This window comes from Neoarius graeffei, chromosome 25, assembly GCF_027579695.1.
Source record: "Neoarius graeffei isolate fNeoGra1 chromosome 25, fNeoGra1.pri, whole genome shotgun sequence".
NCBI lineage: Eukaryota > Metazoa > Chordata > Actinopteri > Siluriformes > Ariidae > Neoarius > Neoarius graeffei.
In genome coordinates this window covers 16,736,452-16,764,153 of record NC_083593.1, presented here as the reverse complement: position 1 = coordinate 16,764,153, position 27,702 = coordinate 16,736,452, and the positions used below count along the sequence as shown (strand labels likewise).

At 41.3% G+C, this 27,702-nt stretch overlaps 1 protein-coding gene across 3 annotated transcripts in view; it reads left to right on the top strand.

Annotated features, from left to right (window-relative positions):
* The first annotated feature begins 395 nt into the window (after positions 1 to 395).
* The window catches only part of emsy (EMSY transcriptional repressor, BRCA2 interacting), an 85,449-nt gene continuing 58,142 nt past the window's right edge, over positions 396 to 27,702 (top strand). Inside the window, exons 1-5 of one of the 3 annotated variants that reach the window (XM_060908947.1) lie at positions 416 to 449; positions 5,982 to 6,084; positions 9,340 to 9,448; positions 9,571 to 9,670; positions 27,264 to 27,338. In XM_060908947.1, coding sequence (XP_060764930.1) covers positions 9,343 to 9,448; positions 9,571 to 9,670; positions 27,264 to 27,338 — 281 coding nt within the window. In that variant the 5' untranslated portion in view covers positions 416 to 449; positions 5,982 to 6,084; positions 9,340 to 9,342. Of the gene's footprint in view, positions 450 to 5,339; positions 5,412 to 5,981; positions 6,085 to 9,339; positions 9,449 to 9,570; positions 9,671 to 27,263; positions 27,339 to 27,702 lie in introns of all 3 variants that reach the window. The other 2 variants (XM_060908946.1, XM_060908945.1) reach the window with 2 other exon arrangements.

The window sequence follows — 27,702 nt, the reverse complement described above, 5'->3', positions numbered from 1 at the left end:
CCTGCTACGTTATTATCCAACATGCTCAGGAAATCCTGTAATTATATTCGTTAAATAATGTACTCGAACAGGTAGAATAATTTCAGACACAGAGTCCGCCTGCTGTAGCTTTGAAAACCGCTGTTGCAGCTTTCTCTCCGTGTTTTGCGGTTTATTGTTTTCTCCAAGGGATCTGATTGGGACTCGAAAAAAGTGCCTGTTTAAAAGGTGAAAGGGTTGGTCAGTCTCAACATAGAAAAGCTAAAATATTAGAACACTCTCTGAAACTATATCTCTTTACATGTTGTATTGATAATAAAAACGTTTAATTAAAAACAATTATGACGGAAGTCCTTTAGGATGTGAATTTCAGTCAGGCATTTGTGCGGGCTGCTATAGCTGCGGCTCTTCTGTTTTGGCGTCGATTAAACATTAAACATGGCGGACTTTGGGGACTGTATTTAGAAAAGGTTGGTGTTTATTTTTGTCTGTATTTATTAACATGCTATTTTTGAGAGTTGCACGAGTCTTTTCCCTGGTGCAAAGTTATTAAACAATCAAATATGCTGGTTTCGTGTTATCTTAGTGTTTTAGCCTGGTGGTTAATTTTGAATATCAACCCTACCCAGATAGAGCTGAGAGAAAATCCTCTTGGTGCTGAGAGATTTTTTTTTTTTAACTGAACGCATAAAGAAAATGAGCGCGATCGGTGTTTGTTGGGTGATTTTGTCTCATTTTGTTTGGGATTGTGGAAGAGAAATTTAACTAGCTGTTGGTCCTGTTGGACTGATCTGTACCGATTTAATGGCAGCCTATCGCAAAAATAACTGTGTAATCTCACAGGTTTCAAGTGGATGGTAGATGTTTTCCCCAATAAGGTGTGTGTTTTTGACATTAGGCGAAGTGTAAAACTTCCTGCTCGCACTTCCACTGGATGTGGAGTAATGACTTCTACAGACAACTGCGATGGTTGTCCATCAGGGAGCTTTTCATGTTGCAGACATTTTTAGCGGTGCTTTTTTTTTTTTTTTTTCTTCTTCCCCCTCCTTCTTCTTTCCTTAAGGAACCGCCTCCTCTCCGGCCCCGCCCTCCTCCTCCTCCTCTCCGGCCCCGCCCTCTTCTGCTTTCAGGATAAAGTGTTCTTTAATAGAAAGAGTCTCTCTAATTGAGTCACTCACGGCTCTAAAAACTCTTAAGTCCCGGATGTCTCCGTTCTGCTTTGTCTTCTACCTTGACTACAAGCTGCACTGTTATTTTTCAGGCGTGTCTCGCTTGCTGATTAACATCTGAACATAAAATGATAGCTATCCCAAATGACGAGCTTATTTGCATATTCGCCATGCTAATTTGCATATCAAAGCGTGTTCCAGGAAGAAGGAAGATTTCCTGAAGACACTCAGACTATAATATAATACTAGAGCTGCGGCTACAATTATCGACACCTTAACGATCTTTTGGCCGTTGCACAAGTAGAAAAGACTTTCAATACGTAAATTCTGCATGAATAATTACTCAAACTTCCACTGGGAAAAAATAGAGTTGATTCCCGATTACTTAGAGTATCAGATCACGTGACACCGTTCCACAATTATCGACACTCGGATGATATGATCTCATCTCATTATCTCTAGCCGCGTTATCCTGTTCTACAGGGTCGCAGGCAAGCTGGAGCCTATCCCAGCTGACTACGGGCGAAAGGCGGGGTACACCCTGGACAAGTCGCCAGGTCATCACAGGGCTGACACATAGACACAGACAACCATTCACACTCACATTCACACCTACGGTCAATATATGGCCCTTTTCCACTACCCTTTTTCAGCTCACTTCAGCTCGCTTCAGCTCACTTCAGCCCGACACGGCTCGCGTTTCGACTACCAAAAACCAGCACGACTCAGCTCGTTTCAGCCCTGCTTAGCCCCTAAAACTCGCACCGTTTTGGAGTGGGGCTGAAGCGAGCCAAACCGTGCCGACTGAGGTTGGGGGCATGAGCAGACACTCCCCTGTGCACTGATTGGTGAGGAGGCGTGTCCTCACATGCCCCCACACGCCCCGCGAGCGCGCTGGGATCTGTAAACACCGCAAACCCGGAAGGAGAATAATTATGAATTACGAGAATTTCTGAAGCCTTATGCGCCTCGCCTCATCTATACGCTCTTGCCAGTATCTGTCCGCGTTGTCGGTGACAACAAGCCACAGCACCAAGACCAGCAACACTAACGACTCCATGTCCTCCATGTTTATTGTTTACTATTCGGGTCGTGAGACTACCGCTTAAAAGCTCACTGAATCAGTGACATACAGAGCATCGTGGACGAGTTCGCGGAGCGCAAGGCTCGTCGTATGCCCTTCAAATAATGCGCGCAGTAGGCTATTGATGTTTTATTATGAGCCATGTACAGTATGTCGCCGAATGTTTTTTTGTTTCTGAGTTACATGTTCGTTTGAAGGACTTAATGTACAAAATAACATAGTTGCACCCCGTAGTGTTGAAATTGGTAAACACAGTGCATTCAGTGAGGTTTGCACCGCCCTCCTTTTATTTCTGACTCTTCCTGTCACCGTTGCAACCTCTGAGCGCTCATTCGTATGCCCTTCAAATAATGTGCGCAGTATAGGCTATTGATGTTTTATTATGAGCCATGTACAGTATCCTAATGTTTTTTGTTTCTGAGTTACATGTTCGTTTGAAGGACTTGATGTACTAAATAACATAGTTGCACCTGGTAGTGTTGAAATTGGTAAACACCGCAGTTGCGGACATTTTGTAGCCTAAAATGATGTTATGATAAGCTTTAATAAAGGGCCCGGTCATTTGCCCCGCCCCCGGCCCGGCTCTGACTTGTTCCGCCACTGTCACTGATGTCACTGTTTGCGCTGCTTAACGACATCACGTGACGTCCACCCACTTTCGCTAACTCCACCCAATGTGTCCACCCACTTCCAGCCAGCACGGTTCAGCGCGGTTGTAGTCGAAATGCAACTCCAACAGCCCCGCTCAGCCCGACTCAGCTCGACTCGGCACGGCACGGCTCAGCCGCGTTTGTAGTGGAAAAGCGGCATTAGAGTCATCAGTTAACCTAACCTGCATGTCTTTGGACTGTGGGGGAAACCGGAGCACCCGGAGGAAACCCACGTGGACACGGGGAGAACATGCAAACTCCGCACAGAAAGGCCCTCGCCGGCCACGAGGCTTGAACCCGGACCTTCTTGCTGTGAGGCGACATCGCTAACTACTACACCACCGTGCCGCCCCCACACCCAGATGATTATTTATTTTAAAAAATTATAATCAAAATGTGGTATTAAGTTAACAAAGCATTAGTTTTTATTTCAAATTTGTTTCACATAGACTTGCATTTAGTCCAAAATATTTTTTGTATAAATATATTGATGTCGGTGTTTACGTAAATGAGGAAGTAATTCTAATGTTTGTGAACAAATGAACTGATCATGTTTAACCTGTGTCAGAAAATCTTTTTGTTCGACTTTCTACCCACTTTCTAAATATTTTCGTCGATCGCATTTTGTTAATCATTCGTTGCTGTTTGTATTAATTTCTAGTTTTGTAGTTTACTAATAAATGTCAACAGGCAATTGACATTGTAACCACATGAAAATCCAGGTCAAAGGTCGCGTGTCATTCCTCAAACCAAATTATAAAATGTCGACTGATATTGTAATATGTGATAGATATTTACAACAAACTGCAAAAAAAAAATGAATAGAATATAAAAATCTGAATATTTCAAGCATGTAATTTTTTTATATGCTAGGGATTTAATTCTATTCTAATTCTATTTATTGCAATCGGATTCCAAATACTCTATAAACATCCCATTCTGTTATGAATCAGAAAACAAATTATTATAAAATCACAGCACTTTTATTTTTTTAAAGCACTTCATCTACTTCAACAATGCAACACAAAGATCGATCCATAACAGTTGTAAATGTCACTTAATTCCACAGGGTGTCGATAATGGTGGACACCGGTGAAAGTGATCACTATTATCGACACCTCACGTGACTTCTCAAACACGCGTTTAGATACAAAATGGCGACTGTCAAATTAAAGCGTAAGAAACAAAGTAGGTTTCAACAAGGAGATCATGAAATATCGGTGAATTTGAGAAGTAAAAACATGTCCATGATCTTTCCACCATGCTTAGAAAGAAAGCACAACTTTATTCATCACATACTTGTGTAATTCCTCTCTGTACTGAACCCATCGGAAGCAGTGAACACACATGCACACACACATACCCAGAGCAGTGGGCAGCCATGCGAACAGCGCCCGGGGAGCAGTTGGGAGTTAGGCGCTTCGCTCAAGGGCACCTCAGCCCAAGGCCGTCCCACATTAACCTAACTGCATGTCTTTGAACATGCTTACCTGCGATGATATCGTCCGAGTTTTCCTCATATTCTTGATCGTGCTAAAAAAAAAAATCCATCTCGGGTAACGAGCTGTGTCATCAGACGACAAGGTCAAAGGGCGAGGCGGGACTTCCAGTTGATTAATTAACCAATAATAACTGTTGTAACTGAAACTCACCTTTGTAAAATTGTTTTTATTGGTAAATCTGAAAAGGTGTCGATAATTATGGACTGTCTAATTGTAGTCGCCGCTATAATATAATTTATACAGAATAGAAAATAAATAATAGTTTAACTTATTTATTATAGAAATAAGTTTTGGATCCTGGGACCACAAACTACTGTAATTTTACTCTAGCGGCGGCTACAATTATCGACAGTCCATAATTGTTTGTAGCCGCCGCTCTGTTGCTATTTTCTCATTTCTATAATTTCAAGAATGCATATAAAAAGAGACAGCAATAGTTGGGGAAAGACACAAAGGAAATGGCTATAGATGGAATAACTCACTTTTGTGACTTCTAAATTTATCCAAGAAGTGGGTTTAACTTTTTAAACAAATATTCCAAAAACATTGGTGGTCATTGATTGGCTGTTGGGAATAATGGTGATCAGTGATTGGTTGAGACAGAACATGGGCTCGCACAAGCACAGCTCAGGCAAGATTTACACGGTGATGAGTCGATGAAACCTGCTGTCACAAAACCAGCAGCTATGAAAAGCTGGAGAGTTGCATCGAGTGCAGGACACTCACTAACAGCTGTTCAGAAGGTTGTCAGATTTGTTCCGAGGATCTTGATTATTTTTTTTTAATTAAAAAATCAGATATAGTGACAAAGTTAGCAATAAAATTGTTATAAACTTGCTATCACGGCACATCTTAAACATTTGCAGCCACTGAATAAATAAATGTTTTTTTTTGTTGTTGTTTTTTTAATCTTCATTTATTTTATTTTATTTTATTTTATTTTATTTTTTTGCAGGGCAACATTTTCTAGAAGATTCACACTAAATAGAGTGTGCACATTTCTTACAGTGTTCACTGGCTCCCAGAGGTAACAGTTTATTTCCGTGACTTGTGCAACACAAATCATATTATAATAAATAAAACTAACGGAATATTTCTTATGGCTTTTTATCCCCCGCTGGCCGAAAGGCCCGAAGGGGGATTATGTCGTGGCGATGTCTGTCTGTCTGTCCGTCCTGAGAAGGGTGCTCACCTTCTGAAATCAACTCCTCTCACAATTTTTGGAGGAATTTCATGAAACTTGACAGGATTCTTTGTTATATGTCGGTAATACGCATCTTGCAGTTTCGTTCAATTCAGTCGCATTTTACCAGAGTTACAGCCCTTGATTCACAAAATTATAATTTGACAATTTCATGAGGGTGTATTAAGCAGTTATAGGCAGGGCTTTGAACCGGTTCAAGGAACGAAAACGAAAACCGGGAACTTTTTCTATTTCACATGGAACAGAAACGAAACCAGAAACTTTATTATTTTTTATGTTCCGGAACAGAAACGCTTATTAAAAATAATGGTAACCGGTTAATACCGGTTTTTATTTTGTTCCTCAAAGTTTCCGTAGCCTACAAATAAAAAAGTCATTCTTCTCCTGCGCAAGTTTCTATGACCCGCTGGGGTTCACTTCCTGTGTGACGTTCGCTGACTGAATGGAGAGAGCGGGAGGGTGGACTACTATCACGTCTCCACATCTTAAATAAGAGGTAAATATTGCAGTCTATCGTTATTCAAAAACGTCAATTTCAAACATGATATCAATATATTTGTCCACGTTAATGAGAGGCTCGCGAACATTAAATGACGTTAACCTCTGTTAGCCTATCAATGCATAGGGCCTGACTAGCCTTTGGTAACGCACTAAACGAATTATCTTTTCATTTTTGGCACTTTTTCTGTTTGTGTAGATGGGAAGACATACTGAGAATCCAAATCGCCAACATTTGAAATAATAATTGTTTTGAATTATTTCTTGTCTTATTTAATGAAGGTTGTAATAGAATTAGCCTACATTTGGCTTAAGCTGGATGAGACAGAGACATAATTTTATAGCCATTTGTTAAACAGCTGACAGGGAACGTAATTAACCGTTCCGGGAACGAAATTTTTTTGTTCTAACCGGTTCGGGAACGTCTATTTAATGGTGGAACCCAAAACCGGAAACGTTAAAATTCCGTTTCTGTTCGGAACGAACCAACAGGAAAAAAATTCTGGTTCAAAGCCCTGCTTATAGCATAGGTATAGTTGCCAGCGGGGGATATTGTGCTCTCAGAGCACTCTTGTGTGTGGTTTTGTTTTGTTTTTTCAAAAAAGTGTGTTATTCATGTTAAAAGGAGAACTGAAGGCAAATTTTTTATTATCAAAATTATATTTATCTAATTTTACTAAATATAAGAATGCATTTTTGATAGCTATTTTGTCACTGCTATAGCAAGTTATGAGTGTTTGAAATATGCTCTGTAATATATCAGTCCATATGTCAAAGCAATGGCCGTATACGAGATTCGTTGAGACCTGCGCGAGACATCGTAGGACGGAAGTAAAATGTACAGCGGAAATCAAAGTGACTGACATCTGCCAACGCTGTCAAAAGATGCGCGCGCGCCTTCTTTTGAATGCTGATGTGATCAAGCCGGAAGTTTTGTTTGTTTTGATAGCAATCAGGAAAGTTTGAAAAAAGTAAGCAGTAATCGTCATTTAAACTCGTTTTTGTGCAACATTTCGTTTGGAAAACAAACAATTTTCAAAATGGCAGCACTGACCCCTGGCTGACACTTGACATTTCGAAGTCTCGCACAAGTCTCGTGAAGATTGCGCGGATAAGCGACGCCTGCCGTGGACCAAACGAACTAAATTCAACATGGCTAAAAACCGAACAGGCCGATAAGTATAATATTTAATTGCAATTAGTTGCCAATACAAGTCACGATATAAGGTTATTAAAACTGAAAACATAACTGAATAGATTAGATTAGATTAGATAAAACTTTATTGATCCCTTTGGGAGGGTTCCCTCAGGGAAACTTAAGATTCCAGCAGCATCATTACAAATAAACAGAGAGAACTTCTAGATAAATTAAAATAAATTAAGTATTTACATATACAAATATAAAAGAATAAGATATGGGGAAGGGGGGAGAGGGGAAAGGGGGGGAGAAGTGGGGTTAGGGTAAGTGTGTGTGTGGGGAGCAGGAAAGATATCGCACATTATATTGCACATTGTCCAATATAGATAGTTTTCACTGACGTCACGGCATTCCGGGGAACGCCCCCCAGCCGCCATCTTGCGGGGCAAACAAAACGGACCATCGCCACTACTGGCTACGTTATCTCGGACGAATTTATTAAGTTATATAGTCAGTTTTCTAAAATAAAGATCAATGTCGGCAAAATCAAGCAAACAGAAGTATATAGATACATTAGACGACATCTCACGACAACGGTATGCAGCCAAACTGGCCTTGATTGTGGGAATTGACCCCTACGAAGTGGACAAAGATGCATTTTCAAGTGACTATGCAGGGCTGCCAAAGCCTGAAACTGCCAAAGCCTGCTCCAAAGCCTGAAACTGACTTCATCGAACTTTAAAGGCTGTCTGATATATACAACTTTATATATTCACAGCGCGCCTTTTGGCGGATGCCGCCTTTTTCACGGCTGAATCGCGCGGATCCGATTTTTTTTAGGGGGGGCGTTGGAGTGTCTGATTATAATTTCAAAGTAAATTCTGTATTAAAATTACTAAATAAGCAAATCTGTTACAGTCCACAAAACAGGAAGTATAAGGATGAGAAAAAAACAGTTTAAATCGGAAAGCTGCGCACATTTGCGCAGTCCTGCACACCGCTCGGGCTGCGCAAATGTACGCAGCTTCCCGATTTAAACTGTTTTTCTTATCCTTATACTTCCTGTTTCATGGACTGTAATGGATTTGCTAATTTTAATACAGAATTTACTTTGAAATTATAATCAGACACTCCAACGCCCCCCCCCCCCCCAAAAAAAAAATTGGATCTGCGCGATTCAGGCGGCATCCGCCAAAAGGCGCGCTGTTTGCATCCCAAACACAAATCAAATCATACAGAATAGACCTAAAATGTTTTTCAAAAATGACCCTTGCGTGAGTGAAGTGACAAGTTTCAAATAGAAATGTGACAAACGAGCGATATTAAGTGTACATTACAATGTAAACGTACACTCAGCGGTTCCAGTTAGGCATTCTCCAGAGATTGTTCACATGATGTTTTGGTTTCCAAAAACAAACTTAAACACAATTGATTGTTTATTTAAACAACTTACCACTTATAAAATGATCGGAGCAGACTTTGCTGTGTTTGGAAGGCTGATAATCCTTGCAGTTGATTCTCGCAAGCCATAGATTTCTCCTTTGTATGCTGAGTTTCTTTGTTTGCTCGCCTTTGTGCTCCCGTACAGTGGGAATTCCATAAAAGCTCCGCTTGACGTCATCATCTGACCTATTATGACAGCCGTGAATACAACAGGTGTGCACCATTGCTAGCTTTAAATAGCCTGCTTGGGTTCTTTTGAAGACTTTGTACTCACGCGTTACAATGTGTGCTCAGTGACCCGTACAGTAAGCTTGACCCACAAGATGGCCGCCACTAGGGAATCCCCGACTCTGTGACGTCATGTGAAAACTATTGCTTATTGTTAGGCTAGGCTACTGCTCCTTCCCATCCTCCTGTTACCCCTCCTCCCTCCCAGAGAGGAGTTGTACAGTCTGATGGCATGAGGGACAAAGGAGTTTTTTTTTCCTTAATAACACGTTAATTAAGAAATAAAGCAAGTTTAAAAATGACTTCAGTTCTCCTTTAACTAAATTATCATCCGTGAGATGACTAGCTTTTTCAAGTCCAAAAAAGTTGCCAAACAAATCTGTTTATTCCACGATCAGAAGATGGCTCTGCTCTTGATGATGGTTCATTTGTGTTTTTCAAAAGTGGATGATTCAGCAGGAGAAGCCCCAGCTGCCTGCCGCCATGCCGGTGGTGTGGCCTACGCTTCTCGACCTCAGCCGAGATGATTGTAAACGAATCCTGCGCAAGCTTGGTGAGATGTTTTCATTACCTGTGACTGACTAATTCTATTTGCTTCTTAAAAGTCAGAAATGTGAAAACCTCTCTGAGTGTAGGATTCCTGTAGTAATTGTGTTCTCACCGGTTTGCATGTAGAGCTGGAGGCATATGCTGGAGTGATCAGTGCTCTTCGTGCCCAGGGTGATCTCACCAAGGACAAGAAAGACCTGCTTGGGGAGCTTACTAAAGTATTAAGGTAGATTCAGCATATTTGCTCAGAAAGACTGCGATCAGTGTGTGTTTCTGAACACCTCAAAATGTACGCAGCATCTCAGAATGCAGAGTTTAAAGATAGTCATGTACAGCATCTGCTCATAAAGAACAGTAAACTCAGGATAGCTAAAGAACAAATCCATGTGGTCACTGGAAGACGAGGGGTGGAGATGAAAATGAGTTTCCTTACAGGAATTAATTGAACATGCTGTCAAGAGCAGTGACGTATACATACAGAAATGCTATAAGGAGCTCATAACGCCAGTATAAACATATTCCTATGTGTTTCTGTGTGTATAAATGGCAGATTCTACCGTAACTGGATCCATTAACCACTTGCCCACAAAATAAGACATTTTTCTTGTCCTTTTTTCAGTGAGGTAATATTTTCAAGATTGAAAATATGGTATTTGGTCTTCTAAAACAGCACGTCATTTAAAAATACACTGAGCATATCAATAAAAGATTTTTAAAGAATAAAGTTATATTTCTTTGACATATCTGACAGACATAACTCCCGTTTTAAAAATCCCTTTCATTATCCCTGTTGCTATCGTCAGTGAATTTCTGTCAGATGACCTGACGATAGACTCAGCCATTATGGATCTTTGGTAGTTATCGTGTGGAAGCAGGCTTTATCATTTTTGGGTGTCAACAGATAGAGTTGAAATAGATTAACAACGAAAAAACTATTTCGTTCACGAGAGAAGCCCACAGTTATTTTTAAAAAATGCTATCGTCAGTCTGTCAGTCTAATGCACCTGACGATAGCAGAATTCAAGCCCTCACCACGCACATGTTGACTGACGCAAAGAGGAAATTCTACTGCGCATGATTTTTGTGACAGCAGACATTTACTTCCGGGCAAGACTTGGAGTTCTGACAGCTAGATTTCATCAAATAAATCAAGGTAAGATTTTCAGTCAGCTATCCTGACGATAGAAATTTTTGACGATAGAAACATTGAGAATATATTTGTGCATTCATATTTAAATTTTTCTGGAGGAAAACTATCGTAAGTTGAGATAAATCAGAGCCACTTGCGACCCTTTCAGCCGACAGGCCATTTCAATGTGTTATTTCCCTGCGAAAGTGACACAGTCGTGTCTATCGTCACTGTTCTGACAATTATTGTTGATATTTCAATTTTGAAAATAAATTTTATCTTTTTTATTTCAATATTTTATTTTATTATTTGGTTCTAGTGATGAGGTATTTAATATTATTACTAAATTTGTCAGATTAATAATGTAAGAAACAGTTTTGTTGCTATTGTCATCTAGAGCGTCTGTCAGAATATGATGGTAGACGTTAGTTTGTCTGTCAGATTTTGATGATAGAAACCGATGTGTTTCTATTGTCATTTAGCATGTCTGTCATGTCAGGCTTTTATTAATTACTGTCCTAAAATTTACTGTGAATGTCCAAGACCCCAAATGCTACTAGAAAAACTTAATAGAATGATCAAAATAATCAATTCAGCAATTTAAGGAGATGGGACTTAACTGGCCTCTGTTATGGTAGAATCTGCCAAATATATTTATTATACGGATACAAGTGTTTTACTGGGAAATACGTCGCTTGTATTTTTCATACGAGTTACATCCGGGACATGGAGAACCAAAACCATGACATAGATCTCGATATGTCACTCGTAAGGAAATCAGTGAATTGTTTTGATAAATTTGGGCACTTTTTTGTTTGTGAATGTGTCGATCTAATAAGAAGAAAAATCACACGTTGGCTTGAAAATATGAGGTTTATCTTGTCATGTTGAAAAACTCATATTTTTCATATGAAATGCATCGTGGATCTGAGTGACATAATTAAATAATATTGGCTGGCTTTGAGTGGTCTATCAGATACAGTGTCTTGCAAAAGTATTCATCCCCCTTGGTGTTTGTCCTGTTTTGTCGCATTACAAGATGGAATTAAAATGGATTTTTGGAGGGTTAGATTTACAAATGCATACCACTTGAAAGGTGAAAATTGTTGTTTTATTATGACACAAACAATAACGAAGATGAAAAAACAGAAATCTGGAGTGTGCATAGGTATTCACCCCTTTTCGTATGAAACCCCTAAATAAGAGCTGGTCCAACCAGTTCACTTCATAAGTCACGTAATCAGTTGATTAAGATCCACCTGTGTGCAATCTAAGTGTCACATGATCTGTCACATGATGTTTATATAAATCAACCTGTTCTGGAAGGACCCTGACTCTGCAACACTACTAAGCAAGCAACATGAAAACCAAGGAGCCTCCAAACAGGTCAGAGACAAAGTTGTGGAGAAGTATAGATCAAGGTTGGGTTATTAAAAAAAAATCCCAAACTTTAGATATCCCAGGGAGCGCCATTAAATCCATTATAGCAAAATGGAATGAATATGGCACCAAATACAAACCTGACAAGAGAAGGCCGCCCACCAAAACTCACAGATTGGGCAAGGAGGGCATTAATAAGTTTGGAGTTTGCCCAACAGCATGTGTCAGACTCCCCAAACACATGGAAGAAGATTCTCTGGTCAAATGAGACTAAAATTGATCTTTTTGGCCATCATGGGAAATGCCATGTGTGGTGCAAACCCAACACCCTGAGAACATCATTCCTACAGTGAAGCATGGTGGTGGCAGCATCATGCTGTGGGAATATTTTTCATCTGCAGGGACAGGAAAGCTGGTCAGGACTGAAGGAAAGATGGATGGCGCTAAATACAGGGCAATTCTGGAGGAAAACCTGTTTGAGTCAGCCAGAGGTTTGAGACTGGGATGAAGGTTCACATTCCAGCAGGACAATGACCCTAAACATACTGCTAAAGCTATACTGTAGTGGTTTAAAGGGAAACACTTAAATGTCTTGCAATGGCCTAATCAAAGCCCAGACCTCAATCCAATTGAGAATCTGTGGCATAACTTGAAGATTGCTGTACACCAACACAACCCATCTAACTTGAAGGAGTTGGAGCAGTTTTGCCTTGAGGAATGGGCAAAAATCCCAGTGGCTAGATGTGCTAAGCTAATAGAGACATACCCCAAGAGACTTGCAGTTGTAATTGCAGCAAAAGGTGGCTCTACAGACTATTGACTTTGGGGGGTGAACGCCTATGCACACTCCAGATTTCTGTTTTTTCATCTTAATTGTTGTTTGTGTCACAATAAAATAACAATTTTCACCTTTAAAGTTGTAGGCATGTTGTGTAAACCAAATGGTGCTAACCCTCCAAAAATCCATTTTAATTCCAGCTTGTAATGCGACAAAACGGAACAAACACCAAGGGGGATGAATACTTTTGCAAGACACTGTATATTCTAATCAGCTAGCATGACGTTGAACAAGTCGAAGACAAGTTCAATATCATGCTAGCTAAATGCAATATATCTGATAGACCTTGAAAAAAAGCCAGCCAATATTATTATTATTATTATTATTATTATTATACATTCCTTTCGGGTGTTCAACGCGTCGTTTCTCTTTCAAAATTCTCTCAGAAGCTTCCGTATTTAACGGAGTAAAACTGGCGGCCATGTTTGTTTACAAATTGTCACAGTCGCTCGCTAGCGCGGAAGTTTTATGTCTCTGACGTGTGACGTCATGTCTTGACAACCATGCAATATTGTAAACCATATTACACTTTCATTCTCCATTGGGCAGAGTGACGTAATACACATAGGATCAGTGATATGCTAACAATATTACATGCTGTCAAACCAAATGAATGAAACCCAGTATAAGGGAAGAGAATACATGTTTTTATTCCATAAAACTAACTATATAGAGGATTTTATGTATATGTGCTAAACAAGATATCACTCATAAAAATCTACGTTATTCATGATGATTCAAACTTCTTATTGCAGCACTTTATTATGGTCATGTACATTTAAAGCAGAAATTGGTACATTACTGTGTGTGTATTTTAGTATTTTATCAGTTTCTCTTTTTTTATTTAGGATTTGTGCAGTGTAACAGCCAGTATATAGATCATGTTTCTCTCCGCAACTCAACTGGCTAAAGTCTCCTGGTTGTTCCTTGCCATAACAACTGTTGTAGTTGGTTACAAGCATGATTGCAGTGTGTGATTTCACGTAATGTTTTCTTGGGGCTGTATTTCTGTAGTCTGGTTAACACCAGACCATATCACAAGTGAAATATGGTCTGGAATCCGCCTATTGAATTTCTCGTAGGGGAGGTGTGGTTTACGATTGTCAACGGCCGTTTATTGGACGTTGCGAATGTCTATCATTTGGCGTATACGTAGCCCATGGCCAATCATGGCAGTTGTACCCGGTGACGTAGTTAGAGCGACGAAGAGAAGGAAAGAGAAGGCAAAACAAAAATAGGAAAACAGTGGCACCGAACGATTACTGCCGTTTGTGCAAGACAAAGCTTGATCGAAAGTTTGGTTCGTATCGCTCGCCGCCATGTTAAATGTGATCCGTAAACAGTCCCAAATAAACTACAAGCTTCCGTTTGTCGAGTAGTACGCGTCACCGTCTTTCCACCCCTCCCCACTCTCTGATTGGCTCCCTAACTCAGGCGAGCCTTTAGACCAGGGGTGCCCAATACGTCGATCGCGATCGACTGGTCGATCGCAGGGCCAATGAGAGTAGCTCACAGAACTCCGCAAGAAAAAAAACGGAAAAAAAAAACCGCGCGTTTTCAGAAAAGCAATTCATCCTATCACATAATGATATTATAACGTGCCCGCTGATTGACGTGTAGACAGGCCAGTCTGCTGGCTGCTACAAAGTTTGTTACACCATTACCATAACAACCATAACATATCTCATAGCCTACTACAGACAAGCGCCAGTTGTTGCTTGCTTTCCTTTTACCACTGCATTTTCGTTTTCGCTGTAGCTCGATTCGCTGTGTAGTAGCCTACAAAAAATGATTCGGAAATGAATGAGGGAGGTAAACAAATAAAAAAATCGAAGACTTACCATTTCCATCAAGAATGGGAAGAGGACTTCTTGTTCACGATGTCACACTCGAAGTGTGTCTGTCTGATCTGTCAATCCAGCATTGCACTTCCAAAGAAAGGGAACGTAGAGAGACATTTTCGAATGGTTCATCGAACCTTTGATACTGACTTTCCTCCAAGCACTGAATTGAGAAAGAGAAAGGTGAGGGAGTTGAAGTCTCAGCTTCTTGGACAGCAGTCTCTTTTCACTCGGCCAACGTCGAAAGCCAAGGCCGCCACAGAGGCATCGTTCCGGGTGAGTCGCACGATCATTAGGCACAAAAAGTGTTTCCAGGATGGAGTTATGGTGAAGGAAGCCTTCATCGAGGCATCAGATGCGTTGTTTAAAGACTTTAAAAACAAAACGGAAATAATGTCTGCAGTCAAAGCTGTTCAATTGACAGGAAATACAGTGACCAGGCGATGCGAAATGATGGGCGACAACTTAGTACAGCAGCTTGCTAAGGACATTGACTGTTGCGAGTGCTTCTCGTTACAGATGGACGAATCTACCGACATCACAGACAAAGCCCAGTTGTGCATTTTTATTCGGATGGTTCATGATATGACTGCAAAAGAGGAACTTTTAGCAGTTCTGCATATGAACGCACACACACGGGGGGAGGACATTTTTCAGATATTCAAAAACTTTATCGACAAGACTAAGATTCCAGTGTGCAAGTTGGTGTCTATCACCACGGACGGGGCGCCAGCCATGACAGGCAGGCGTAATGGATTTGTTGCCAAATGCCGAGAGGATGAAGCGTTTCCTGACTTTCTAAGTTACCATTGTATCATACACCAACAAGCGTTGTGTGCGAAAATGTTGAACATGAAAGAGATCATGGACGTAGCAACAAAAGTGGCCTGTTCTATCCGTGCAAAATCTCTCCAAAGACGACTCTTCCGCTTGCAGCTTGAGGAGGCTGACAGCGACCACATAGGACTACTGCTTCACACAGACGTAAGGTGGTTGAGTAGGGGGAAATTCCTGCAACGATTTCGCGATCTCCTTCCCGAGATAAAGCAGTTCCTTCAGGAGAAAAAACATGCAGAATACGAGCAACTTAATGATGATCGTTGGTTGCTTGATTTGGCGTTTTTAACGGATCTGTCAAACATGCTCAATGAGCTAAACGTGGAATTACAGGGCAAAGAGAAACTCGTGATCAATATGATAAGCACAGTGAATGCCTTCAAAGGAAAACTTAAACTGCTTTCTTCAAAGATCCAACGCAATGATCTGGGAAACTTTAGCAACCTTGCATCTGAGCTGAATAATCAAGGAAAGGACTCAACGGAGTTTGACAGTGCATGTTATGCAGAACAGATTGACACCGTCCTGTCAGACTTTGACAGGAGATTTCAAGACTTCGCTCTACTCGAGCCAGTTGCCATGTTCATGTGCTTCCCTTTTCGGGAGGATGCTGAGGTCGATGTCCTCGCTTCCAAAATCTCAACAATGTTTCAGCTCAGTTCTGCTGAAGTTGAGGATGAGATCTTGACACTGCAAGCAGACATTAACCTGAAGTCCAGGGCCAATGAACAGTTCTGGAGTTTGCTCACAGAAGAAAAGTATCCCAACATGAGAAAATGTGCAACATCTCTGACTGCAATGTTTGGGTCTACTTACTTGTGCGAGTCAGCCTTTTCACATATGAAAATTATAAAATCCAAATACCGCTCCACCCTGACCGACGATCATTTGGAGGCGTGTCTGAGACTGGCTATCAGTAGCTATATCCCGGACTATGCATCCCTTGTTGACTCCATCCAATGCAAGTCATCATCTGAATAAGGTAGCCTACTGACCACTGATGTGAACATGCCCCTGTGTATGCACAAAAAAAAGACTACATGCATAAAGTTAATTGTCTGAAAGTTTCAATGTTTCAACAGTGAATTGTAGTGTGAGAGGGTGTGTAATGTAGGCCAATTGCCACTCTATGCATGTTAAAAAAAAGTCCTAGTTTTAAAAAAGTTCATTTTCAATGTGTGGACTTTGATCATAAATGTAGGCCTGAATTTTATGGGCAATGTAATGTGAACCTGCCACATGCAAAAAAAAAAAGGCTACATGCAATGTACACATAAAGTTAATTCATTGTCTGAAAGTTTCAGTTTGAACAGTGAGTTCTAGTATGAGAGTGTGTACTGTGGGCCAAATGCCTCTATCTATGTATGTATGTTAAAAGAAAATCGTAGTGTTAAAAAAAGTTACATTTCAATGTGTGGATTTTTTTTATCATAAATGTAGGCTACTAAATTGTATGAGCAATGTGATGTCACTGTGTATGAAATCACATGCTGATTAGTAGCCTCTATTGTGGATGTTACTGTTGTTATTTCCAGGGTTGGTATGGAAATAAAACTCAATCATAAATGAATTCAGCTTGTGATTTAAATGTGAAACCTTAGTGAAATAGCCCGTATGACACTGTGTTAATTTTGGTATTGTAAATTTAAAAAAGACACGTAATGTGCGTAGTTAGTAGATCATTCTGAGTCAGTCACTTAAAAGGTAGATCACCATTCAGAAAAGTGTGGGCACCCCTGCTTTAGACCATAGTTTCCATGCTGTCTTTTCAGATCGGAACGATTGTGCAAAGCAGCATGGGATTTCCCAGGCTAGTATTTCTGTATAAACAGACAGTAATGTTTGTTAAACATGGATTGGACAGATCACTAGGCTGAGTGGCCAGGACAAGTAGAATTTTATGTCCGGTTTATTTGTTTCTGGCGGTAAAGAATATTCGAGGACTAGAAATAGAAATATGAGCAACCCTACTCACTACTAACGTTTACGACAGCACATTAGGGCCATTGTAGGTAGAGGAAAATATTTCCGAGAAAATACTCATATACTCTCTGAGATTTTAAACCTATAAATTTGCAAGAAAAAAACTCAGAAATTCTCTTGGACAACAATTATACCAGTTCAGTTCAGACAACTTTATTAGTCCCCAAGGGGGCAATTCAGTTCAAGCAGTTCCTGAACGTAAAAAACACCAACAGCAACAACCATGACAACAAGCAGCAGACAACAGACAGGAGTACAATATGTCAGAAACAGCAGGCCAGTACATAATTGTATGGAGTGGCACAGTTAAGTAACAGGAAAAAAAAATAATGATACAACCCCGATTCCAAAAAAGTTGGGACAAAGTACAAATTGTAAATAAAAACGGAATGCAATGATGTGGAAGTTTCAAAATTCCATATTTTATTCAGAATAGAACATAGATGACATATCAAATGTTTAAACTGAGAAAATGTATCATTTAAAGAGAACAATTAGGTGATTTTAAATTTCATGACAACAACACATCTCAAAAAAGTTGGGACAAGGCCATGTTTCCCACTGTGAGACATCCCCTTTTCTCTTTACAACAGTCTGTAAACGTCTGGGGACTGAGGAGACAAGTTGCTCAAGTTTAGGGATAGGAATGTTAACCCATTCTTGTCTAATGTAAGATTCTAGTTGCTCAACTGTCTTAGGTCTTTTTTTGTCGTATCTTCTGTTTTATGATGCGCCAAATGTTTTCTATGGGTGAAAGATCTGGACTGCAGGCTGGCCAGTTCAGTACCCGGACCCTTCGTCTACGCAGCCATGATGCTGTAATTGATGCAGTATGTGGTTTGGCATTGTCATGTTGGAAAATGCAAGGTCTTCCCTGAAAGAGACGTCGTCTGGATGGGAGCACATGTTGCTCTAGAACCTGGATATACCTTTCAGCATTGATGGCGTCTTTCCAGATGTGTAAGCTGCCCATGCCACACGCACTAATGCAACCCCATACCATCAGAGATGCAGGCTTCTGAACTGAGTGCTGATAACAACTTGGGTCGTCCTTCTCCTCTTTAGTCCGAATGACACGGCGTCCCCGATTTCCATAAAGAACTTCAAATTTTGATTCATCTGACCACAGAACAGTTTTCCACTTTGCCACAGTCCATTTTAAATGAGCCTTGGCCCAGAGAAGACGTCTGCGCTTCTGGATCATGTTTAGATACGGCTTCTTCTTTGAACTATAGAGTTTTAGCTGGCAACGGCGGATGGCACGGTGAATTGTGTTCACAGATAATGTTCTCTGGAAATATTCCTGAGCTCATTTTGTGATTTCCAATACAGAAGCATGCCTGTATGTGATGCAGTGCCGTCTAAGGGCCCGAAGATCACGGACACCCAGTATGGTTTTCCGGCCTTGACCCTTACGCACAGAGATTCTTCCAGATTCTCTGAATCTTTTGATGATATTATGCACTGTAGATGATGATATGTTCAAACTCTTTGCAATTTTACACTGTCGAACTCCTTTCTGATATTGCTCCACTATTCTTCAGCGCAGAATTAGGGGGATTGGTGATCCTCTTCCCATCTTTACTTCTGAGAGCCGCTGCCACTCCAAGATGCTCTTTTTATACCCAGTCATGTTAATGACCTATTGCCAATTGACCGAATGAGTTGCAATTTGGTCCTCCAGCTGTTCCTTTTTTGTACCTTTAACTTTTCCAGCCTCTTATTGCCCCTGTCCCAACTTTTTTGAGATGTGTTGCTGTCATGAAATTTCAAATGAGCCAATATTTGGCATGAAATTTCAAAATGTCTCACTTTCGACATTTGATATGTTGTCTATGTTCTATTGTGAATACAATATCAGTTTTTGAGATTTGTAAATTATTGCATTCCGTTTTTATTTACAATTTGTACTTTGTCCCAACTTTTTTGGAATCGGGGTTGTAAATAAGTAGGCATACAGAGATGCATTGCACATACACGAATACAAAAGTTACAAAATATGACTACCACTATCCAGGTTTAAGAGCCTAATGGTAGATGGGATGAAAGATTTAGCGTATCTGTTTGTCTTCCTGATAGGTGCTATAAAACGGCACCCTGAAGGCATGACCGTGAACTTAGAGGACAGGATGTGGCCATGTTGGGAAGTTATTCCTTTAGCTTTATGGACCACTTGCATCTCCCACAAAAAACTCAAATCCCTCTGCTGGACACCAATTATTTTAGAACAGACCTTTACAATGCTGCAAAGGCTGTTTTTGTCTTTTAAAGACAGACCACCAAACCAGCAGATGAAGGAGAAGGTTAAAATGCTCTCTATAAAAGACTGATAAAACGTACACAAAATTCTGTTACAGACCTTAAAGGAGTTCAGCTTTCTTAATAAATGCATTCTTTGCTGGCCTTGTTTGACAAGACATTCAGTATTTTTATCAGTCTTCAACTGGGAATCAAACACAGTACCTAGGTACTTGTAAGTTTCAACAATTTCGACCTCGTTCCCATGAATTGAACTTGCCTTAGGTTTTACACCGTTTTTTCTGAAATCAACGACAAGCTATTTTGTTTGTTTTTTTCCACATTAATGTCAAGGAAATTTTCATCACACCAGTTAACAAAATCAGGCAGGGCGCTACCATGGTCCGACTCTGACCCTTGGAGGAGAGTCAGAAGTGCTGTATCTGCTTCCTGGCTGCAGTGCATTCTGAGAAATGTTGTTGAAAAACTCTTTGAAAGACTGTCTGACTAGTGGGGAGTTCCAGGTATTTATCCTCTAGTGGACCAAAAGCAACCCTAATGAGAGTTGTTGAGGTCACATGGGTCATTGACCCTCTCGGGCTACATCCACACGACAACGGCAACGAGATTTTATTAAAAAAAATATCTCGTCCACATGGGCAACGGATCAGTAAAATATCAGGTACATATGGCAACGCAACGCTTGCTGAAAATGATGCAATACACATGCCACACCTCTAGGGGCGCTGTAAGACGGTCCCATCGGAGACACCAGAACAATAGAAGAAGTAGACGCATGCGCATAAACCCCTTCTTCTACCCGGCATGAAGCACTGTTAGGAACAAACACACAACAAGAAGAAGATGGCTGCGACTACGCGAGGAAATCGTGCCTTCTGTGTGTACAAATTAGTTTTATTAGTGTGCATAGTTTTATATAACTTAATTTTCTTATTGTGTGTGAACATTTTGAAAAGCATTTTTATATAGTTTAGATAACTTTTTATATTGTGTGAACATTTTGAAAAGTAGTCTTATCCAATAAAAAAAAAGAAATTCAAGAAATGGTTCAGTTACTTGTTTATTTAAAAGAAAAGCTGTATACAAAAGTGAATGCAATGCAGTGGTTCATACAAAACAGCGAGAGTGCTGCTTGTTCTAGTCATGTGGTTGTGACGTCATCGTAAACAAATCCGTTCTACTCATCCAGACGACTTCGCAACGGCGCCGTTGCCAGATTTTTCCACTCTGGAACCCGTTCTCAAAAAGTATCGTTGTGGGGCACCCAAAACGCCGGTGCCGTGTGGACGCCAGGCCGAAACGATAAACAATTTTATCAGATTCACCTGAATCCGTTGCCGTGTGGACAGGGCCTCAGTCATCCTGTAGGTTGTTAGGGTCACTGGAGGCCAGGTGTGAACGGTGTTAGCAGCCTAGAGAGCTGTTAGGGTGATCTGTTAGTCGTTGGCTCTCTCTGCCATCATATGAGTCATTGAAGTCATCTGAGGCTACGTTTACACTAGACCGTATCTGTCTCGTTTTCTTCGCGGACGCACTGTCCGTTTACATTAACCCCCCTGAAAAAGCGGGGAAACGGGAATCCGCCAGCGTCCACGTATTCAATCTAGATCGTATCAGCTCCGGTGCTGTGTAAACATTGAGAATACGCGAATACGCTGAGCTGAGCTCTAGCTGGCGTCTCATTGGACAACGTCACTGTGACATCCACCTTCCTGATTCGCTGGCGTTGGTCATGTGACACGACTGCTGAAAAACGGCGCAGACTTCCGCCTTGTATCACCTTTCATTAAAGAGTATAAAAGTATGAAAATACTGCAAATACTGATGCAAATACTGCCCATTGTGTAGTTATGATTGTCTTTAGGCTTGCCATCCTTCCACTTGCAAGTAGTAAGTGATATGCGCTGGGATCTCACACACAGCGGCTCAGTCCCGAATCGTGGCTTGTTCACTTCACTCGCGCGCTCTGTGAGCTGCGCAGGGCCGGAGTGCGCACCCTCCAGAGGGCACTCGCTGTTCAGGGCGGAGTGATTTGGAGCGCAGGATGCCTGCGGAGCCGAGCGTATCCGCGTATTGGTGTTGCTGTGTGCACGGCTAACGGTTTTAGTGTCAACGCGAATCGTTTTAAGAACGTTAATCTGATGATCCGCTGATTCGACGTAATGTAAACGTAGCCTGAGTCTTGGTGTGGATGTGTCTTCAGTTTTCTGGGAAGTGTGCCAAGGACTGCATTGTAGTTGTCTGATAAGTGGTGTCTCAGACCACCTCGTCTGTTCAGTGATGGTTGTTCCAGGTTGACTAAGGCCAAGTTTACATTAGACCATATCTGTCTCGGTTTCTTCGCGGATGCACTGTCCGTTTACATGGAAACGCCGGGAAACGGGAATCCGCCAGGGTCCACGTATTCAATCCAGATCGTGTCTGATCCGGTGCTGTGTAAACATTGAGAATATGCGGATACGCGGATACGCTGTGCTGAGCTCTAGCTGGCGTCGTCATTGGACAACGTCACTGTGACATCCACCTTCCTGATTCGCTGGCGTTGGTCATGTGACGCGACTGCTGAAAAACGGCACGGACTTCCGCCTTGTATCACCTTTCATTAAAGAGTATAAAAGTATGAAAATACTGCAAATACTGATGCAAATACTGCCCATTGTGTAGTTATGATGGTCTTTAGGCTTGCCATCCTTCCACTTGCAAGTGGTAAGTGACTTGCGCACAGCGGCTCAGTCCCGAATCACTGCTCGTGCACTACACTCGCGCGCTCTGTGAGCTGCGCAGGGCCGGAGTGCGCACCCTCCAGAGGGCACTCGCTGTTCAGGGCGGAGTGATTTGGAGCGCAGCCGCTGAGGAGGAAGCGATGAGCCGCACTGACACATTTCAACTTGCATGCCGAATGAGTCATGTGATTAGCGTATCCGTGTATTGGTGTTGCTGTGTGCACGCGAATCGTGTATTGGCGTTGCTGTGTGCACGCTAATCGTTTTTAAAAACGTTAATCTGATGATCCGCTGATACGGTCTAATGTAAACCCCACCAAAGATGGCTTCTTTTACTCCTTTCAAAGCACTTGTCTTCTCTGGCTAAAATGCGTATGTTGCAGTCCTGAAATGAGTGTCCTTTGTTATTGAGATGAAGATGGACTACAGAGTCCTGGCCTGAGGAACTGGCTCTCCTGTGTTGAGCCATGAGCCTGTGAAGCGGTTGTTTAGTTTCCCCATTGTACAGGTCCGTGCATTCCTTACTGCATTGAATTGCGTACACTACATTGCCCTGTTTGTGTCTGGGTATTCTGTCCGTAGGGTGGACCAATTTCTGCCTCAGAGTCAGTGCGTTTACATGCACATCCAAATCGAGCTACTGTCGGTAATCGAGCTAAGGGTCCCAGCAGGGGTGCCAGAGAAATCCAATCCTACATGCACACAAGGAAATCGAGCTATTGTGTGAGGTACATTGTGCACCCGAGCCACAGGTGGCGCTACACGCCCCATCGTGTTGGTACACTTCCGGTTGTCGTCATGAAGAAGAGCTATTCAAGAGTATAAACAAAGTTATCAGTTCCATGTTCACAAGTTCCGTGCTCAAGCTGTTAAGCTTGCCCTAACAAACTGTATGGCTACAAACTGTCCTGCGCAGACCACTGTTTTGTAAGACAACTTATTTTGCACAATTGTATATTTTTCTAAAGTCAATTTTTTGCTGACAAAAAATATTTTTCTAAAGTCCATTTTTTGCTTACAATTTAACTTATGTCTTAATAAACACACAAAAAGTTAAATTGTTTTGTTTTTATTGACATTCTTCAGATGTTGGACATATATATTAGTGCTGTCAAAAATGTCGCGTTATTATCGCGTTAACTTGACTCAATTTTAACGGCGATAATTTTTTTATCGCGAGATTAACGCTCTGTGACATGATGTCGGTTTTTCATAAGCTTTTGAAACTGCCAGGAACTTGGAACAGAGACTTTGCTTAGAAAAACGATAGCAGCTAGACTGTAATGCCACGCCCCGCACAGCCAGAGTCCTCTGCCCTCCCCCCAAAGAACCAGCGTGGGCAGGGCGCGCTAGCCCCGCGCCTCGGGACGAAGAGCCACGGTGCTCGGCTTAGGTTTCGTTTTCCCATTGGCGGCTCCAGCCCGACTTTGCAGTCGCTGTAGCAAGACGTGTTATGCTCTGCAATAAAAAAAAAAAACATTGGTACAAAGCAAGCCCATTCACTTTTTTATGCTGATAAGAGAATTACAATGGTTTTTCATGTGACAAAAATGTGCGATTAAATTGCGATTAATCGCGAGTTAACTATGACAGTCGCGACATTAATTGCGATTAAATATTTTAATCGTTTGACAGCACTAATATATATATATATATATATATATATATATATACATACACACACACACACACAGTGGGGCAAAAAAGTATTTAGTCAGCCACCAATTGTGCAAGTTCTCCCACTTAAAAAGATGAGAGAGGCCTGTAATTTTCATCATAGGTACACTTCAACTATGAGAGACAGAATGGGGGGAAAGAATCCAGGAAATCACATTGTAGGATTTTTAATGAATTAATTGGTAAATTCCTCGGTAAAATAAGTATTTGGTCACCTACAAACAAGCAAGATTTCTGGCTCTCACAGACCTGTAACAACTTCTTTAAGAGGCTCCTCTGTCCTCCACTCGTTACCTGTATTAATGGCACCTGTTTGAACTCGTTATCAGTATAAAAGACACCTGTCCACAACCTCAAACAGTCATACTCCAAACTCCACTATGGCCAAGACCAAAGAGCTGTCAAAGGACACCAGAAACAAAATTGTAGACCTGTACCAGGCTGGGAAGACTGAATCTGCAATAGGTAAGCAGCTTGGTGTGAAGAAATCAACTGTGGGAGCAATTATTAGAAAATGAAAGACATACAAGACCACTGAATCTCCCTCGATCTGGGGCTCCACGCAAGATCTCACCCCGTGGGGTCAAAATGATCACAAGAACGGTGAGCAAAAATCCCAGAACCACACGGGGGGACCTAGTGAATGACCTGCAGAGAGCTGGGACCAAAGTAACAAAGGCTACCATCAGTAACACACTACGCCGCCAGGGACTCAAATCCTGCAGTGCCAGACGTGTCCAGGCCCGTCTGAAGTTTGCTAGAGAGCATTTGGATGATCCAGAAGAGGATTGGGAGAATGTCATATGGTCAGATGAAACCAAAATAGGACTTATTGGTAAAAACTCAACTTGTCGTGTTTGGAGGAGAAAGAATGCTGAGTTGCATCCAAAGAACACCATACCTACTGTGAAGCATGGGGGTGGAAACATCATGCTTTGGGGCTGTTTTTCTGCAAAGGGACCAAGACGACTGATGCGTGTAAAGGAAAGAATGAATGGGGCCATGTATTGTGAGATTTTGAGTGAAAACCTCCTTCCATCAGCAAGGGCATTGAAGATGAAACGTGGCTGGGTCTTTCAGCATGACAATGATCCCAAACACACTGCCCGGGCAATGAAGGAGTGGCTTTGTAAGAAGCATTTCAAGGTCCTGGAGTGGCCTAGCCAGTCTCCAGATCTCAACCCCGTAGAAAATCTTTGGAGGGAGTTGAAAGTCCGTGTTGCCCAGCGACAGCCCCAAAACATCACTGCTCTAGAGGAGATCTGCATGGAGGAATGGGCCAAAATACCAGCAGCAGTGTGTGAAAACCTTGTGAAGACTTACAGAAAACGTTTGACCTCTGTCATTGCCAACAAAGGGTATATAACAAAGTATTGAGATGAACTTTTGTTATTGACCAAATACTTATTTTTCACCATAATTTGCAAATAAATTCTTTAAAAATCAGACAATGTGATTTTCTGGATTTTTTTTTTCTCATTTTGTCTCTCATAGTTGAAGTGTACCTATGATGAAAATTACAGGCCTCTCTCATCTTTTTAAGTAGGAGAACTTGCATAATTGGTGACTGACTAAATACTTTTTTGCCCCACTGTGTGTACACACACACACACACACACACACACACACACACATACAATGACTTGTTTATGTACACAATTCACAGCTATGCAACAGCTGTACAGATGTATTTGGTGATACAGTAAGTGAGCTAAATTTTAACAGTGCAAACAATGCCACAAAAAGAAAAGATTGATGCCTTTGTCATGATTCGTTGTCATGCCGACCGAGGCTGTTGTGTTTCCCGCTTGTGGTCTCGTCACTTCCGGAAGGGGCAGTGCTGAAGTAAGTAGCTCGACTACGTAGCTCGATAGGGTTTACATGCACTAAGTAGCTCGGCTAAAATCGCATAATCTAGGTCGTGTAGCTCGATTACGAGAAATCAAGTTTGGTTCGATTTCAGCCGAGCTAAGGTGTTTCCATGGCATTTAGAACTTCGATTTCAGTCGAGCAACGGCAGAAATTCGATTTTCTCTATGTGCATGTAAACGCACTGAGTGTTACTGAAATGTACAGGGATGCTGTGTTTGAAGAAGGTCCTCCTGAGTTTCACTGATGGTCCAGAAATGTAGGGAATGACAATGTTCTTGCGTTTGTTGCTGTTGCTGTTTTCTTCCCTGTCTGTTGTGTTTCTTTTTCTGGTCTTGATGAAAGCCCAGTTGGGATACCCGGCACTTCTGAAGTGCTTCCTTGATGTGTTTTTGCTCCTTCTCTTTTCTCTCTACCGTTGTAGGAGTCTTCAAGGATTTCAAGCTAGTCCAGTTGCCTTCTTTAGCACCTACGGTTTACTATGACCTGGATGACTGAGAACCTTCACAGACGCTCTTTGAAGGACTGCATTTCCTGTAACTTTCATATGATGTTGATTCAACCTTGCAGAATGAAGCAATCTGGTTCCTTGACCTAAAAAAGCCCCACTATTTTTCAAAAAAAAAATTTTCCCCTCATAAATTTGCAGCTTTAATCTTGGAGAATTTCTGAGTTTTTTTTTTTTTCCAGAAAATTTATTATTTTGATCACAGAATATTTTCCCCAGCCCCGTAATTTTTTTTAAATCCACAAAGGACCTAATACACCATCGTAAACTTTTCATTTGGTATGTAGCTATGTTCAGTGCATCATTCTTCACAGTTGTTTGACGTGCCTTGATGCTGTAACTATAGTGTGCACTATTCCATCCAAATTCCAGCACCTGCTGCACCATGAACATTAGTGTAATCTGACTGACAGTAGAACTGTTTTTACTTTGCAGATTAACATGCACAGATGATATATGATGAGCAGACTAGTTTGCCCTGTGTTATGTTACCACATTTTACCCTGGTCAGTTTCTGGCCAAACAAAACATGGGACTGGGCAGCACACTGGAGGTTTTACTTGCTCAGTAGGCTAGCTAATACATTTTATGATTTGTCCACCCTTGTTAAGGAAATACAATATCCACTATCACAGCCATATGTGCTTTTTAACATCCCATTCAGATTTAGTCCACCTTCGCTGTTGTAATGACCTCCGCTCTTCCGGGATGGCTTTCCACAAACCACAGTGCAGGATGTAAGCTTTGTTAATCTGACACATGATCCTTTTTCCAGCATCTCAACCGAGCGGCATCGTGCAGAGGTGCGGCGTGCGGTGAACGATGAGCGTCTCACTACTATTGCATACCAGTAAGAGAATCGACTCACTACACTGAAGATGAAAGCTTCAAGTCTTAAATCCAACTCCACAAACTAAATCTTAATTTCATCTGGTTTACGTATGCTATTAAAATGGGTTTTATATATAGTTGTGGTCATCTTGGATATGAATGTCATGGCAATATTTAGGGTTTCAGTAATTTCTTTGAACTGTTCTTTTTCTGTGGCAGAATGTACAGCATACGTCTTTAATTAAAAAAAAAACCACTAGAATTTGGTGCACAAGTTTTAATTTTCTTTGGGTTTTCTGAAATCAACACAGGATCAAAATTATACATATAGCACACCAAATATTTGGGTAAAATGTCTCTTCGCAAGATTCACCTTGACCAAA